Genomic DNA, 17,506 nt, shown 5'->3' with positions numbered 1-17,506 from the left:
CCGTACCGCTATCAGGGTTGGTCCTGCTGCCTCGTGGAGCCAAGTCTCTGTTATGGGAAGTACGTCCAGGCTACCGTTGCTTAGAATGTCTGCAATTTCGGTGGCATGGGCTATCATGGATCTGGCATTGATGAGCGACCCAGTTAACGTCAAGGTGCTCTTAGGAATAGGATTATGTGGGGATTTGTTTGTGTATCTAGTTTGATTCTGGGACTTCTTTGTACGCGAGTGGGTAGGCACAGAGTTTGGGGCGTCTGTTTTAGTTGCCTGTGCTTGTTTAGCTAGGTAGTCATGGGTAGGGGGGGCGGGGGGGGAGGGGGGGGGTATGGTTTATGTTATTTCTTTTGGGTTCGTAGATGCAGGGTATTCTCGCCCTGAGTCTCATGTTTCGGTCCGTGGGTGGGCTTGTGCTAGAGGTAGCAGAGGCCATGATGAGACCACCAATCGTGAGTCACAGTATGGGCTAGAAATACGGTGTGCAGGAGGCTAGCTTCAGCAGTAAGGGTTCCCCTAGATTCATAAGTAGCACATTTCTCTTTTAGCTTATACTGCTATCTGGTAGGTGCAGTTTCAAGAGTGGGTGGTCATCTAGATTCAAAAGTCACAGTATAGGCTAAAATGTAATGGGCAAGCGGGTAGGTGCAATTTCAGCAGGCAGAGCCTTAGGGCAGGCAAAATGTAGTTGATCAATCAAGTTGGGCAGTACTATGGCTAAATGCAAAAGGCAAGCAAGGTACAGTTAAGCCACAAATCAAAATAAATAAGTAATCAAATTGGGTAATGCTGTGGCTGAATGCAGGACACGCCTGAAGCGTGGCCGTCATAGGAAAATACTAATGCTGAGAGCAGGCATCGAGTAGTGACAAAAGGTTCCTTTATAAACAGTGCCAGATCATTACAGAGGTAAAGTGAGGGAGGATGCTAGGGTGGGGATGAGGAATGTAAGATGTTGTTTCAATATTTAAACATTTATAAAGTAGCAAAGTACATTAGGGCCAATAGCAGGGTAAGACGCCTCCAGTTGTAGTACTTCCGAGTCATGGCTGGCGTGTGGCGTGTATGTGCACAAATGAGATATAGTTTTGGTGGTCGGGGAGTTGCATGATGTGCTAGAACAGTACCCGAGTAGAGCTGCCAGGCAGCAAGCAGCGCTCGCCGGCGAACAGCGGGCAAACAGGGCTTTTTTCTTCTGGCCTTTTTTCCTGAGGCCGGCTTCCTTCCGTCTGCCAGCGGAAGCGACCCAATAAACCACTGAGGTTGCTTAACAACCAAGGCGAGCCTCGCTTTCAGGGCACGCTGCGCCATCCATTTTAGGGCCAGGCGCTCTTTTTAAGTTACAAGCACAGATGATTTAGATGGCTACGCCATTGCTGCAGGGATGGCGCATGTGCTGGGCAACAGGGTGCTCATTTTAGGGCCAGGCACTGGGTGCAGTGGTAGGTGGGTGGGTGCAGTGGTAGGTGGTTCCAGGCCCAGGCAACAAGGTGGCTGGCGATCGAGGTGCATGGAGTGCTGCGGATGCAGCTGGAGGTGGGCTCCTGCCCTCTGGACTCCAGGTAGGTGGATGAGGAGCTGTCCTCATCTCCGTGCACAGGGCCTGTATAGCCATCAAGATAGCTCCTGAATTGTCCTGTGGCACGGGGCGTGGGATCCTCTGTGGTCCCATCTTCCTCGTCAGCTTCCCTCTGGGGTGGCAGGGAAACTAGCCCCTGCAGTCGTCTCTACTGGGGAAGCCTCAGTAGGTTTCGCCAGGGCTGCCACGACTCCCTCAATCGATGCCTTAGCTGGGTGAATCAGGGCCTTCACAACCATGGGCGTGCCTGAGGCCTTCACCTTGGGCGGGAGGGTTACCGCCTCGCTCCACCTCAGCCGTCTCCGTCGGGATCGACCGGGGCTTCTCCCGAAGCTTACCCGGGTTCTCAGACTTCCTCTTCACCGAGCCAGAGCGTTGGCTCATGGATGATGGTGTCGGTGATAATGCGCCCTGCCTGGCAGCCGAGGAGTCCGACTCATCTGTGCTCCCGGTGCCCCTGGACTCGTGGTGCTTTGCCTTTTGTCAGGCCCCCGTCACCAGAGCGCCCTCAAAGGTCTTAGAAGACCGCTCGGATTTCTTCTTCTCACCCGCTGCTGGGTTCTTCCCCTCCAGAGAGTTGGTGAGTTGAACACGACGATCCCTCATTGTCCGTTCGGACATGTTCTTACAAAACCCACAGTCCTTCTCCACGTGCGATTTGTCGTCGTGAAGGCAACAGAGGCACCGACAGTGCTCATCCTCAAAGAAGTTCTGAAGTCTGCATCCAGGGCAGCTCCTGAACAGCTTGGATCCAACAGGCGTCATGCTTCCTTTGTCCTGGGCCATGACCACGCGGGGTAGGCCTCAAAGATCTTCTGGAATTCTCTGAGAAGTGGAAAACACGACGAAAAAGTGCCCTTGAGAGGGCGTAGAAAATTCCGAAAACGGGTCCTCGTTGATCGAAAGTAGAGTCGATGGAGCTTGAGGCTCGATTGAATGAAAATATAAGAGTAAACTCTTCAAAAAAACGCAAAATGCCGTGAAAGCTTGAGAGCTACAGCACGAGGACTCCCAGCACTTGAACGTGCGGTAAAAATCTGAAGAGGACTGCCAGAGGATGGGCTTATGTAGAGGGCAGTCATTGGCTGGGGGCAGTGTGACCCAAAGACCAGTGATTGGTTACTAGTAGAAAGACAGTTCAGGAACAAAACTGAAACTGACTTTTCTTTACCGAGGATTCCCAGCCTGACGACGGGGAATATTCATGAGCATGCGACTCCATGCCAGTCCCCATGCTGGAGATCACTGTTGCCCATCTGGAGGAACCAAGGGTCCACGATGTCTGGCCACCGTGATGGCGTGGTCCTACACTACTTCACATTCTTGAAGAATCTCCATAACCTCGGTCCTCTCTTCGGGGAGAAAATCCAGCAGAGGGGCGAGCTTAAACCAGCTCCCGGGTCGTAGCGCGTCATGAGAGCGAGGTCATTGGCGGCCTTGGTCGTCGCAGCAGAGTAGATCACGCGCCTTCCCATCCCATCCAACTTCTTCCCCTCTTGGTCAGGCGGGGTGGACGCAGCCGAAGACCTAGAGCACGAAGACTTCTTCCTGGCGGCTGCCGAGATCACTGAATCTGGTGACGGTTGGGCCCGCAATCACTTGGGCGCGGAGTCCGGCACTGTACTTTTTCTCCAGGCGGTCCCTCTTCGCTGGGGCCGTCTAAGGATTCTTCAAGAGTGCCAATCCTTCGTCCCAAATGTCATCCAAGAGGGGGACCCCCCCCCCCCTTCTTCTCAGGTGTGAGTTGGAAAAGCTCTGACGCCCTGGAGAGCATAGCATGGAAAGATCCAATCTCGTCTGGATGGGACGATCTGGGAGGAGGCGACGGGAGGTGCCCCATCCCACTGTCGTCATCTGTGCCGGTAGTAGTCGCTGTGTCAGGTCTGTTTCATCCCTGGCAGGGGTGGGGTTTGAGGGGGGCGGGGGGGCGCTGAAGGGTGACGAGGAGGCAGAGGGTGCCGCCTCCTCTTAGTCTGTGGTTCCCCCATCTCCAGCGGCTCAGGGTAACCGGCATCCTCCTCTGAATCTCGGATACCAGAGTGTGCAGCGTAGAGAGAATGTCCGCTGATAAGTCTCTAGGGGGTAGGTGAGGCGGGGGGCAGGTAGGATGCTGGGGCACCGGAAGAGTGCCACGGCCCCGCCGTCCTGAGGCTCTCTCGTCATCCTTGACGGTATCCTCGTCAGAGGCCTCATCGTAGGGCGCGACTGACATTTCCCTTGTTGTCATTGACCTGGGTGGTCTGAAGGTAGGTGAGCTCCTCCTCAAAGGAGATATCAGTGCCCTGAAGAACCTCTGCGCACCCGCCACCCCTTTTTCGCATCCAGAGGGGACGTCTCGGGGAGATGACTGGCATCTTCTTCTGGGTGGGCTGGAACGTAGTCTCCCTCCTGAGAGGAAGTGACATTCTAGCCTTCGGAGGTGCGCCCGGCAGGGCTCTGCCTCTGCAGCCTTCGAAAGGGATGCCACCACTACCTAGATGGAACGTAGGCCTTGGTCGGGTGTACATGGGCCTCGAAGGTCAGGACCGGTCCCTTGTCCTTCACAGCCGATCAGACGCCTTGTCCTGTTTAGCCCGGACTTCGTCTTCTCCTTGGCCATCTCCGGAGCCACCTTGAGTTTTCCCGGATGGTCCGACTTCCTCTTGGACGAAGATCCTGAGCGTTTACTGGTGACTGATGTTGCTGGAGATGCAGGGCGCGCCTTGGCTGCAGAGTAGCCTGCCGCAATGGCGCTCCCGGTGGCAGTGGAGTCACTGTGTTTAGCCTTTTGTTGGACCCCCACGGGAGGGGCACCCTCAAAGGACTTAGAAGCCTGCTCGGTCTTCTTGGATCCGAGGGAGGCCTGCTTCTGAGATCCACCCAGTGCGGAGGCCTTGGCTTCCTTCAACACCCTGTTAAAGCGCTCCACCACCACATTGGTTGGTAAAGCACTTGCAGGCTATTTCTGAAATGTCAGGCGCTTCAGAAACAAGCCGGTCTGCGTCGGTCCCCCTACTTTAACCCTTCAGTCACAGCTTTCTACTTATACTGTGGGGCTACATATTTGCTGGGAAGAACGAAACTACCAAATATCTAAATCTGTATTTCTCAGTGCAAGATTGACGGACCTTTCCTTGATCCAGGGATAAACGTAATTTCTACAACCTGCGTACACCTCGCCATACTCTTTATGTGACTGCTGCATTTACTTCCTGAGAGGCTTTATTACTAATCCACTCTTGCTGGCATTTACTGTGGTAACTTAACTTGTTTTGTAACTGTATTCTGTTTTGGCAACGAGTAAGCACGCGAACTTTCACTTTCATTGTGTGCGCCCTGCTAAACGGGAACTACAACTCCCAGGAGCATTAGCAGGCTAATTCTGAAACATCAGGCGTTTAAGCGCTGGCGCTTCAGAGACAAGCCGGTCCTCGCCGTCCGAAGCAGGAAACTCTGCTCGAATCTCCCCAGCCTACCTGCAACCGCACCACAAGGAATCATGCGGCTACTTCCCATAGACTGGTTAGTGCTAGACCTCTGTTAGGGAGAATTCTCTTTAGGCTGAATTTCCTAACCTAGTGAGTCCCCCAGCAGCTTTGCTGAATTTCTGGATTTGTTTTTTTCCTCCTGCCAAGAGGGAGACTCTTTCTCTCACTCTTGGACATGATTTATGGTATTCCTTTGACTGGTAATGTATTTTATGGGCTATGGGGTCCTTTACTCCATAGGGTCTCATGTGTTTTTCCTATGTGTGTTACACAACACCCTCCGTGCAGTAACACAGGGGTGTCATAGTGACACCCCACCATAGACACCATTCCCTGGGACTGACTGTCTCCCAGGGCATGTAAAGTCACCATTGGCTTTACTAGTCCCAAATTATTAACAGAAACCAGTACAAACCATCATATTGTGGACGTACTGGTCGGGGCAATTCGATTGCCCCGGGGTCTGTTAGTCGAGGGGGCACGTCTCCGTCCCCCCCTGGTAGAGTTTTGGCTGGTGGCAGTGGAAACTACTTTTTATATTCGACCGCAAATATTTTCCTATGGGATTTTCCCATTGTTCGAAGCTAGCAACTTTAATTATTTAATTCTCATAGCCTCGAACAGACCGCCGGTTTATTTAATTAATATCGCCGGATGGTATTTTTTGCCAAGACTCGATTCTAAAATGGCATTTGTGTTCTCTTCTGTGACTCCAACCCAAGTCGTGCCCTTTGTTCCACTTTTTTGGCGGGCTTCTCCACAGAAGCCTCCAAAAGTGGTGCCACTCTGTCTGGGTACCACAGTGGGTGTGGGAGGGGGTTTAGGCACCCTGGACTGAGTTGCCTAGGCCACTCAAGTCGCACTCCGTCCTGATTGGCCCAAGTGGTGAGCCGGCCGGCTCACCACTTAGCATGTTTGAGTGACAGCTAGGCTGAGTGAATGGAGGTATGCTGCATAAAAGCAGGGCTTTGGGGACTGGAACTTCAGAAGTCGCCACAGGACCTGAGAATCCGACGAGGGAGAAGCTGAGCCGACCTACCACGACGACACCACCGGTGGAGCCTTGCAGAACCGACTCACCACTTCCCGACGACAGAGAAGATCTACCGGCTGGAGAGGCTTCTTCCCCTGACTGGTGGGCACAACCAATTTACCTTCTTCTCTTCGCACCCCAGACCGGTTTTTGGCAGCCGGATAGCCACTTACCACTAGACCGCGAATCAACGGACCGCTCCTTTTACCTGAGAAACTCTGCGGCTGGTTTCTTCCCTGGCAGTGCAACGGACTCCTGTCTTCCTCCACGACGAGATCCTCTCTTCCCCCGGACGAAGCACCGACTTGCATCCACTGCCAGGAACAACTGCCCCTGCTGGAGTGTTCTCCCCACTTTAAGGTACCGTGTCCGCCAGGCCTCCCTTTCTAAAGATTGCTACAAGGTAATAATAACCCCTTAACCTTCTGGACTGGGCTGGCCGCTTTGACCCTCTAACTGGTCCCTTTCTTTGGTCCAACTCCTTTTTGAACCTTTACAAGACTTTTGTGCACTGCAACAGTGTGACCTTGGACACATTTCGTTAGGATCCTCTGAAAGTGGGTCCGGCCTCTTGAACTCTAACTTCACGGTTTTACTTTGCCTTCCTCTCTTGTTATGTTCTGATAAAAGTGTTGGGATCTGTTTCAACTTGTTCTCTGCTCTTCTCTCCCTTTTTAAAAAAAGGACTATTAGAGTGCCATCTACGTTAAGCGCTCACCGCTGTCTGAAAATAAGTGGGGCTTTACTTAAGACTTGTCTAATATTCTTTTAAGGGAGTGTATATCTTTTAGTGACCGTGTTTTTGAATTGCTTACTATTAGTGCCTGTGTGTTTTTCTAGATGTGGTTTTAAATAATTATATCTCTTTTACACCAAGCCCTGGTCAGCGGTTACTTGTTCTACTGTGTTCTCTTGACCTATTGTGAATACTCTGTATACTGCCTAACTCTTCTTGAGGGAAGTCTGACTGCTCAGCCACAGCTACCAAGTGAATCTGTGTGGTACAGACTGCTACCAAGTGGGTTTACTGCCAAACACCTGTAGTCCTAAATCTTTTGCAGTGGTCCCAGAGGGAACTGCACAGGTTTCTGCCCAACAACCTCCACAAAATCCAATGTAAGAATATGGTCGAAAAAGTACGTACCTGCTACAGCCCTAGACTGTTCCAATCAGGACACCCCCTCATCTGGGGAAAACCTTGCAATTAAAAGGTTCACAAAAAAGAAGAAAAAAAAAAAAAAACAGACCATACCACCATGGAACGGTGCCGCGCACCAACCCAATCAAGACCTCAAACTATGTGTACTAAACACCCGCTCCCTCAATAAACATGCTCAATGTGTACATGACAGGATCATAGATGAACAAATAGATATTTTTTGCATCACTGAAACCTGGCTCAAGGACCCGATAGGCCCCACTTGTGATATAGCGGTCCCAGAGGGCTACTCCATTTTCTACTCCAATAGACAAGGACAAGGGGGAGGTGTTGCAGTAATTGCAAGAGGCACTGTCCACATGTTTCCCAATGACATAGCATTCACGGGTAGTGAAATCTTGCACCGCAAACATCTCCACACAGCCAATAGTAGCCTAAACCAGATCGTCCTCTACAGGCCCCCTTCCCCTACACCAGAGTTCAATGCACACCAGCTCAACATGCTCAAAGGGCCCAACACAGCCAACCTAATTTTAGGAGACTTCAATCATTGGTACGGGGATACAAACGATAAAGAAGCCAGTAATCTACAAAGACTTCTCAACAACATTGATTTCAAGATTGACAACCAGGAACCCACGATGGACAATGGTTACATACTGGACTGGGTCGTCACAAACAATCTTGAAACTCGTGACTTTACGACAGAACCATGCATATGGTCAGACCACCACAGTATAACATTTCACATGCCCCTGCCACTCCCCAAATCCAAAACCCACAACCCACAACCGTCCCAGCCCAGCGACATACCGAAACTATAAAAACATTGACAGGAACCAACTCATACAATGCCTTGCCAACACGGAAAATGATCAAGGTGAGAAAGACTCATGTGAATCCCTATTGACTAATCCATCACGCAACCTGGTTAAACTAATAAAGTAACCAGCACCTCTCCAAACCAAACCAACCAGACCAGATAATTAAATAAATAAAATAAACGGTTCTCTATTGAACTCGCAGATCAAAAAAAGGTCAAGAGAAATAGAGAAAACAGCTGGCGAAAAAAAAACATCACCTGCCAACAAAGCCTCCTGGAAGGAAAGTGAAACTAAACACAAATTCATGATACTAGAAGCCAAGAAAAACTACTATAATGAACAAATTCGCAGTGGCAGCTAATTCCACTAGTAAACTTTTCAGCATCTCGAAATCAGTAGAAAAACCCATTGCCATCACCCCACCTTTCTCACCCACACAAGAAGAATGTGATGCTACCCAGACCTCCTTCAATAAAATCTACAAAGCCAGGGATTCTATCTCAAACTCCCGGATTAATAAAAAAGACCTCAGTTCCATGCCAATTGAGACACCACCCCCATTCTCCGAAACTTTCAAGTTCTCAGAAATCACTGTTAGTGACATGACTAAAAACACTTGCTTCCATGTAACCCACCACCTGTGCGGAGAATAGTCTCCCGCCTAAAATAATTCTGGACAACATTGACATCTTCGCACCGATGCTAACCAAAATCATCAATGCATCCTTTAGAGACCAGAAAGTACCCACAGCCATCAAAAAAGTCAGTGACACTGTTCGTCAAGAAACCCAACCTCTACCAAAGAGATCTTAATAACCTGAGACCCATTACGAACTGTAACTTTATACTAAAAATCATGGACAGGATTGCCACTAGTAAACCCCAGGCGCATGTGGAATCAATAAACTCCGTGCACCCTCAACAATCAGGTTTTCGCCCGGCCCACAGCACGGTGACAGCCATGCTGGACTTACAAACCAAGATGCTCAGCATCATAGACAAGGGAAAGACCGGCCTCCTCATCCTCGATCTAAGCACAGCGTTCGACTTACAGGACCATAACTTACTCCAGTCTGCCCTGAAGAAAACAGCCAACTGTTCGGATGAAACCATTGGCTGGATAATGTCATTCTTAAAAAATAGGATAGCCAGGGTCCATTGGGGTGATAAGTTTTCCATAGAAAGGGAAATTCTTTGTGGAGTCCCCCAAGGCGCTAGCATGTCACCATTGCAATTTAACCTCTACCTGGGATACCTATGCTTTGTCCTTGATCATATAGACACATTTTTTACCAACTATGTCATGACACGCAGCTGGTGTTTGAGCTAATTGGAGATGATCAGAAAGACACCGATTAGCTCACCATGATATACAACAACGTGGAACATTGGATGGACTCCAATTGGCTTTGCCTTAACAGAAAAAAAAACAGAGCTCATGATATTTGGCTCTCCTCTTGCCAGAGCCGAACTACCCTCCTTGTACAAAACATTCCAAATAAAAGACACTCACATACAGGTTCTGAGTAAGGTCAAAACACTAGGTATGATGCTATAAGCATCCTTTGGGACCAATGCGCAGACACAATACATAAAAAGAAAAACTGCCTACCATCTCAGATTACTAAAATCCATCCGACCATATTTATCAGAGGACGAGGACAACAGTGCCACCATTGCTAGAGCCATCATAATGTCTTGCCTTGACTATGGTAACGCCTTGGTTTTGGGTGCCTCCAAAAATGATGGTGCAGTTATCAAGTTGTCCAGAACAATGCGGTAAGGATCGTCAAGCTTAAAACTAGAACACAACACATCAGTGACTGGAAGGGAGCTTCACTAGCTGAAAATCGAGGATAGGGTACATTTCAAACCCTTAACAATTGCACATAGATGCATCCATGGAAAAGCCCCGGCCTATTTAAAAACTAGGATTCAATATTGTGTACAAGAAAAGTGGGGCTTATTTAGTTTGAAGTTGCTCAAGCAGGTGACACCTTCCAATCCCTTGTGTAAATTGATTATTGAAAAGACATTAGTTAGGATATTGTTGTTATCCAAATAGTCAATCTTGTGTACCCAGTAGAACATTAAGATCATCCCACCTTGGCAAAATCGCATAACCCCACACAAACTTAAATGTGGCCTTGGCAGATCCTTTCCAATAACTTGGAACAAAATCCCCAACCACACTAGAATGGAAACCAACCACTTGCGATTCCGCAAAGAGGTGAAAACCCTCATCTTCAAATAATCCCCAGCTGAAATCCCCTATCTAGGCCCTGCGTGATTCTTCTCGGTCAGTCCTCTTCTGTATAGTCCTTGTCCTATGCAGTGTGTTCATGTTTCTGCGCCCCGAGGCTCGCGAGCTACCGGCGCAATATAAATAAAAAAATAGCACTTGTGTGTGATGGCATGCATGCAGCAATAGCCACTCCATCTGTAGGAGAAATGTCCCATTTAGAAAGACTGACAAATTTGGCAATAGTGGTTGAGTAGGTAAAGATGACATCCTTGTGACTTCAGAAGCAGTGTTAGCAAGTACCGTTAAAGGCTCCTTAAGACCAAATATTCTGAAAGACTAGTTGATCAACCACCATTAGAGCCACTGTATTAAATATCAAAAGTACTAAAGGTCAGTATAGCCATTGTCTATTTCACTTCAGTGTTTAAAGGTCCAGGGACACATGTGGCACCCCAAAACTTGAAAGTTGAAAATTGATGTGGGCTCATATGAAAAAAATGAGGTCATCATCAAGACTGCACGCAGCATGCACATTTAAAAAGAACGAATGCAAATTGCTCTACATGTCTCCTGTTGGGAAAACCCTAGCTTAGCCCTGTTTGGACCAATCACATTGCCTACTAACTTGAGGAACTCAGCCAATTAAGTATTATACAGGGATCCTTGGGATGCAGGAGAAGAAAGGGAGTAGAAGTGGGGAGGGCTAATTATTTAGCCACCTAATCCACCCTAGAGCACTAACAACAGATTGCCTTAAATTTTGCATTGTAAGCATTGTGGTTTAACCTACAGAATTTGAATTAGAAATGTTCTTTTATAACGCGCTTAATATTAACAAGTGGTTTCTAAGCATTCTAACCTGTGTTGCGCTGCGTTGTCTTGCTTGCAAGACAAACGCATTGCTCCCGAGCTATCCTTCCTCCCCACTATGATGCTTTATCTTGCAAAGACCCTATTTCACAGGGCAGATGTCCATTAAAAACTGCATTCTAGCACAGGTAGAAGAAAACTTTTTAGAGCAACATCAATGATGGATTGAAGCCTTATAGACTTTCACCAGTTTATCACAGTTTACCACAAAGTGGCTTCCTAAAGCGCTATGAAGCCACAATCGTCATGAGAACATGCTCTACAAAACAGTTTAACATATCAAAACGCAGTGCTCTGTGAGAAGTAAACAACTGACCTTTTTTATAAAAAAAAAAAGCCAACATCTCTAAGACATTACATCTTTTTCAGCAATGACACTGGTTACCTTTTGGTGCTGCTCCGTCTTTTTCTGCACTTATTTTTGCAGTACTGGTCTCGCCTAGTGTCACAGTCCCACTTGTTTTTTTCTGAGTTGGCAAACCTTTTTTTTCAGACTTTCCGTCATGCTTTTCAGACTCCTTTCGTGCATGACTACGATCATGGTGCCGCCCAATACTGTGAGAATTTTCAGAACTTGAAGGGGTGGATGACCGGGAGCGCCGTCGGTGTCTTTTGTTGCGGTAGTGATCAGAGCTTGAGGAGTCCGATCTGGAGCGCCTTTTGCGTCTATCCCGATCGCTGTGACGACGGCTCCTGCGTGAGCTTCGAGAACGTTGGCGTCTTGAGGAGGAACGAGAGCGCCTGCGTCTTGAGGAACGAGAGCGTCTGCGTCTTGAGGAGGAACGAGAGCGTCTGCGTCTTGAGGAGGAACGAGAGCGTTTATTATCTTTATTATCTTTCCCTGCAGACTTTGGTTGAGAAATTGAGTTTTTGGCTTGGTTAGGTTTCTGCGTCTGCGTCTTTACAGAATCTGGAAAAAAAAAATATATAAATATATTTAGTACAATTAGCATTTGCAGGACTTCTTTCAATAGGCCCATTGCTACCATGGGGAGTGAACACAGAGAAAGTGGTTGATGAATAATAAATTCAGGATGGCAAAGACATTACTCCGTTTTAGGACCCCAATGAGGCCGAATGTAACAAGCCACAGGTCTACAGTGTCACTGGGTACTGATTTTAGAAAAACATGCAACTTTTAGACAGCTACACACCTATAGTTTTAGTTTTATAGAGATGAACACATGAACTGTGATCAGAATCAGCATGGTAAGGAAACAACTTTACCTGGCACTGGCACCCCTAGCATTGTCATCTTCACTAAACTTTCTTCAGACACTTTATTACTTCCAACCACGTCTTTCATAATTGTATCAAAGATGACTTCAGCCTTGGCTCCCTTCACTGGTTTTCCTGCATCCAAAAAAAGTGTAATATGAATTTTTTTATTTGTATTCATTAAAGAATGGCATGTCATTATCAACAAGAATAACTAACAAAGTAGGCAAAATTAGAGCGGAGAAAGTCCTACGGTAAGGTGCTGTGGAGGAAATATAAGCAATAAAGTATATGCATGTATGTACCCTTCGTTTATGATGCACCATTACATCCTGTTTGCCACTTGAATATTCAAACCACTGTCTCTAGCTTGCATGAGGAGAAATGGAATCCAGTACTGTGCATGTCGGAGTTAGAAAAACGCTTTGACCATCACAGAAGAATTATTACGCTCACCGTTCACGCTTCCGACACATATCCCTTTCGGCATTACCAAGCAGGTTCTCTGCTCTCGCGTTTTACTGAAAGGTGGCTTTAGTGGCAGAAGTCATATTAAAAGGACTATTGCCTGCCTATCAGAAAATGCGAGTATTAGGGAATAAATTCACCTTGGAGAAATGCATCACGTTGTGCTGTATTCACCGATAACCTAACTAGCACCACAGAATGCAGCTGGCCTCAAAGGACATATAATGAGGACTTGTTCTCAGTCAGCGAAAAGTTTCAAGGTGTGAACTTGCCAGGTTGGGACCACTCCCATCCATTGAAACTCATGTATTAATGTGGATATAAGAGGACAGCCCGGAGATGGGAAGACGGGTTCACTTGCACTGCTGTTTCGTTTTGCCGCTGGTTATGTGTCTGCTACTGCTTTACTAAAAGTGTTATCAATCCACTGGAATCGCGAGCGATTGTTATTTTCCACTGCAGTGCCTTTACTTAAGAGTATTGTTTGAGGGAGTGGCTTATACCGGGTGGAAAGGGAATAAGAGTGAGAACATACCAGGCACAGGGATGGCAGGACATATTTTGTTAAATGGACAGCTTTGGGCCAGCGTTTACACCTTCACAAATCCCGAGGGTGGAAATCATAAGCGGGCAGTCCGAAGATTAGTTTGGATAAGAAAGTGGAGTTTGGGGCACTGCTGTGTCTCTTTTGGAATTCTTGTATTTTTATAATTGCACACATCACCTTACAGTGAAGGACGGTTAGGATACTTTTCATCTTCATAACCTTTTACCCAACAGCTTTTTGGTTACTTTGACGATGTGCCCAAAACAAGCTGGTGGCAGCTGGGTGAGTTACTGTTTGTGATATTTGTGTAGCGCACTTTTGCATTTACTGGATATTAAATGTGGCTAACACCCTAAAATGGCTGTGCCACGATATTTTTGCGTGTTCTTTGGCCATCTTGTCCTTTAGCTGCCTTCTTGCCTTCTCAGGTCAGGATATACCAGATATGGTAACCCCTTTCCCGGGTAAAGATGCTGCTTTCGCTGGAATGTGTCCTGTGTGTGCGTGAGCCAGAGTAGGGGGCTGGGACAGTCTGGTCCCAGTCCATATCCTCTGGGTACCTATAAGCCTGTTGCTGGACGGATGTGATGACCAGTGGTTGCCCAGGATTGGACAACCCTGGGCAGTTTGAATGTTGCAGATTCTTACCATTGGTGGGCTTAGGCTAGCTCCCAGCCTGAAACTTGGGAAAAAAAGGAGAGCGCCCACAGCTATTCGACAGATCATTGTTGGAACAAACATTTCTAAAAAGAAAAGCACGGCCACCGACTACCCAAAGACGACCCCTGCAGCTGACCAGCATCGACTCCAGTGAACGGCCCAATGAAGTCCTTCGCCTAAAAATTCTTGTTGGTGCTTTGGACCCTGAATCAGTGGGACAGCCACTCTCGACCACTATTTGCCGATCCATGCCTTGGAATCCTTCGGAAATGTCCCTGGACCACCCGGTGGACTGGCCAGGTCTCTTTTGGGCTACTGCGCAGCAGCAGTCGCCGTTCTGAGCAGCGTCTTGGGACTGGCAATTTCAAGTCTTCTCACATTAGGGAAAATGAGGTGGGGCTGCTTCTTTGCTCACCGCTGGAAGATCGCCTGTCACTGCTTACCCGTAGTGACATCCGCCAGAAAAAAATCAATCTGCAGCTGCTCCGCCAACATCAGCATCTTTTCTTTGTTTGGGGTCTTCAAGAAGTTGCCTGGAACTGTCTGGTGAGAACCACAAACAGCTCCCAACACGAAAAGTGACCTGTGCACCCATGACCACTGGAATCCTCATTCGGATCAAGGATAGAAGACTGGAGTCCCAGCTAATTCTGGAAGACCGGCAGTGTCACCTGGAAGAATCAGTCAGGGGTGCAAGTTAACATACCTGTATCTGCACCATCCTGCGCCCCATTGGGTGCAGAGTCCTTGTCCCTAAACTCCCTCTGGCCTGGCCTTTGGTCATCGACCCTTGGCCACGGACCCTGTCCTAAGACTTTGGAACAGGATAGAGTGGGGTACTTGCATTATTTGAAGAAAATACCCATCTTACAGTAAATAACTTTTCAATCACCACCACAGCCCACTGCATGAGTTTGGAAATACCTTCCCTGGAGAAACCAGAATGGAACTTGCGACTTTTTGGGCACAGGGCCCCATACCGCTTAGGGTTGGACTTCATAAGAGATGAAGAACTGGGGTTGTGATTATTCCATCTAATCCAGGGGTGAACACCTTATTTCACTGGAGGGCCCGAATGTACCACATAAATCCCATACAGTGGGCCAAACTATCAAGGTGAATGTGCGGGGTGTAGGGGGATTGGTTAACAAATTTGAGTTATAAACACGTGTTTGAAGGAGTCATTTGTTTTGTTAGTTTGTTACTGTAAGACAGTATAGATAACCTAAAACTACACATGATGCAAAGGTAAAAGCTGGACCTCAGAGGATTCACACATAGGGCAGCCTTAGTGACTGACTTTACTTGGAGGGGCATAAATAAATAAATGTCCTAAATGGCCACATGTTGTGCACCACTGATCTAATCTAACTGTTTTCCTGCATTGAATTACTCACCTGCTGACTATTGGTATGTAATCTTCTCTCTAAAAAGGTAGGGCGTAGTGTGGCAGATGGCAGGCGAGGTTGTGTTTGCTTTAGTTTATTATTTATAGGGCGCCCCAAACCCTTAGGTAGCTGGGCGCACAACATGACAAGAATACTTAATGCATGGTTCCAGTTTGCTTGGTTACAGGTATATACAGATAAAGAGGATATTTACAGGCACAGTATCACAGTTACAACAATTGGTACATGAGAGGCAAGACATGAGAGCAGGTATATAAGGTCATGGGTCTAGTGGTCATTTTGGCGTAGCCAAGTGCGGGTGTTGCATCTAAAACTGTCATATAACTGGTCCCTTCTTAACTCAACTGGTAGTGCGTTCCATTGCTGAGCTGCTTGTACAGGGAACCTGTTACCTACTGTTTTTTTTTTTTTTTTTTTTAGACGGAATCTAGGTATTTGGAGGCGATGGGAGTTGGCTGTCCTGGTTGGTCGTGCAGAGGATTTTCTTGTTATTCTTTCATTCAGGTATGGGGGGCTGTATTAGACAGTTGAAGGTTAATGTAACAGTTTTGAAGAGGATCCCATCGCTGATTTTTAGCCAGTTGTAGTTTCTCCTAACGTTAGATATGTGCTCTCTAGTAGGTAAGTCGAGGGCCGTTCTGAGCGCATTGTTTTACAGTGCTTGTAGTTTGTTGTTGAGGTATTTATTGGCTCCTACATACAGTGCATTACAGTAGTCCAATTTTGATAGATAGGATAAAGGCATTGGCTAGAATAATACAGCTTGCTAGTGAGAGGAAGGGTCTGCATGCTTTAATAAGTTTGCCAGTGTAGGCGGTGGATGAGGCCAGGGAATTTACTTGTATTTTAGTGATAGTGTGGAATCCAGATAAAAGGTATTTTTAGTAGAAATTTTGCCTGTATGTTTTATTGTTTGTGTGTTCACATAAACCTAATATTTTTCATTCACTTACTAACTTCAATTATTGATGTTCTGTATGGACTCATTGTAGCCCTAAACTACTCTTCCACTTTTCCTGAGACCAAGCCTCGACTTCTCCTTCACGTACCTGGATTGGGTTTCAGCTAACCTCTCATGGTCTTCCCCGTTTACTATAACTAGGGTAGCTTCCTAAAATCCATTTCAATAGGGAGCATAAGTGTAGAGGGTTAGACCAAGAAGTAGGATTACACAGTAGTAGTGCAGCTTGCTGAGCACAAGAGTAGTTAACGCTTTAGTTAAGTGGTGTGCTCGATGGTGGCAGATTTTTCTAGAGAGGTTGGTCTGACTGTAGTAAAAGGAGGTGTTTTTGACACTGGTCTCAAACTCTTCAGTGCAAGAGAACCCCAAGGTTTCGAGTCATGGGTGGGCGGTAAGGGGGAAAGAGATGGAAGCTGTGAGTGGGGTTGATGATGGAGGCAATCTGAGGAGTTGCACATGAGGCAAAACAGTCACCCAATGACACATGGCAGTTGGTTATGCTTTCAGAGATTGCAGGCATGAAGGAGATGATCAGAGTAATGTCATTAAAGAGATGATGGATAAAGCTTAAGGATTACGAACAGACACGGGAAGGGGTGTTTGGGGTGAGGGTGGAGTGGGCCATGAGATATAGAAGGAGTGGTCAGAAAGATAGGAGTTTTCTCATTAAGTAGGGGGACTTTGCAGTCAAGGAGCAGTGACCATATTGTTGAATGCAGTGGAAAGGCCTGTAAGGATCCGAATGGTGAGAGGCAATAGTGGTGGGCAGTTGTAAGAGAATTAGTTACATGGGTGAGAGCAGCCTTAGTGGAGTGTTTGGCCCAGACTCGAGATTGAAGGGGGTCAGCAAGTGCTAATTGAGACAGTTGGCTATGTGATTGAAGAAAACCTTCAAGGCTTTTAGAGTGGAAGAAAGTGAGAGAGACTGGTCTGAGGAATGAGCGGTTGCTGGGGGCAGTATTTGGTTTCTTTAGGAGAGGTAGGACTGTTTATGTTTAGTAACAGCCTGGAAATATACTAGTTAAAAGAGGGGTTGAATAAGACAAAGTAGTAAGCAGACATGATGGGTGCA

The 17,506-nt window shown here is 47.3% G+C and overlaps 1 protein-coding gene across 7 annotated transcripts in view; it reads right to left on the bottom strand.

The window, feature by feature from the left end:
- The window catches only part of LOC138570837 (serine/arginine repetitive matrix protein 2-like), a 638,877-nt gene that overhangs the window by 581,176 nt on the left and 40,195 nt on the right, over positions 1-17,506 (bottom strand). For all 7 annotated transcript variants that reach the window (XR_011303882.1, XR_011303883.1, XM_069649149.1 and 4 more), the window contains exons 4-5: positions 12,399-12,524; positions 11,557-12,081 (exon numbers count right to left, since the gene is read on the bottom strand). Coding sequence is in view for 5 of the 7 variants with exons in the window: in XM_069649149.1 (XP_069505250.1) it covers positions 11,557-12,081; positions 12,399-12,524 (651 nt within the window). In the remaining 2 variants the exon portion in view is untranslated. The remainder of the gene's footprint in view (positions 1-11,556; positions 12,082-12,398; positions 12,525-17,506) is intronic.

Source organism: Ambystoma mexicanum, chromosome 1p, assembly GCF_040938575.1.
Source record: "Ambystoma mexicanum isolate Mex_15411 chromosome 1p, UKY_AmexF1_1, whole genome shotgun sequence".
In the NCBI taxonomy this organism is placed as follows: Eukaryota; Metazoa; Chordata; class Amphibia; order Caudata; family Ambystomatidae; genus Ambystoma; species Ambystoma mexicanum.
This window is presented reverse-complemented; position numbering and strand designations above follow the sequence as displayed.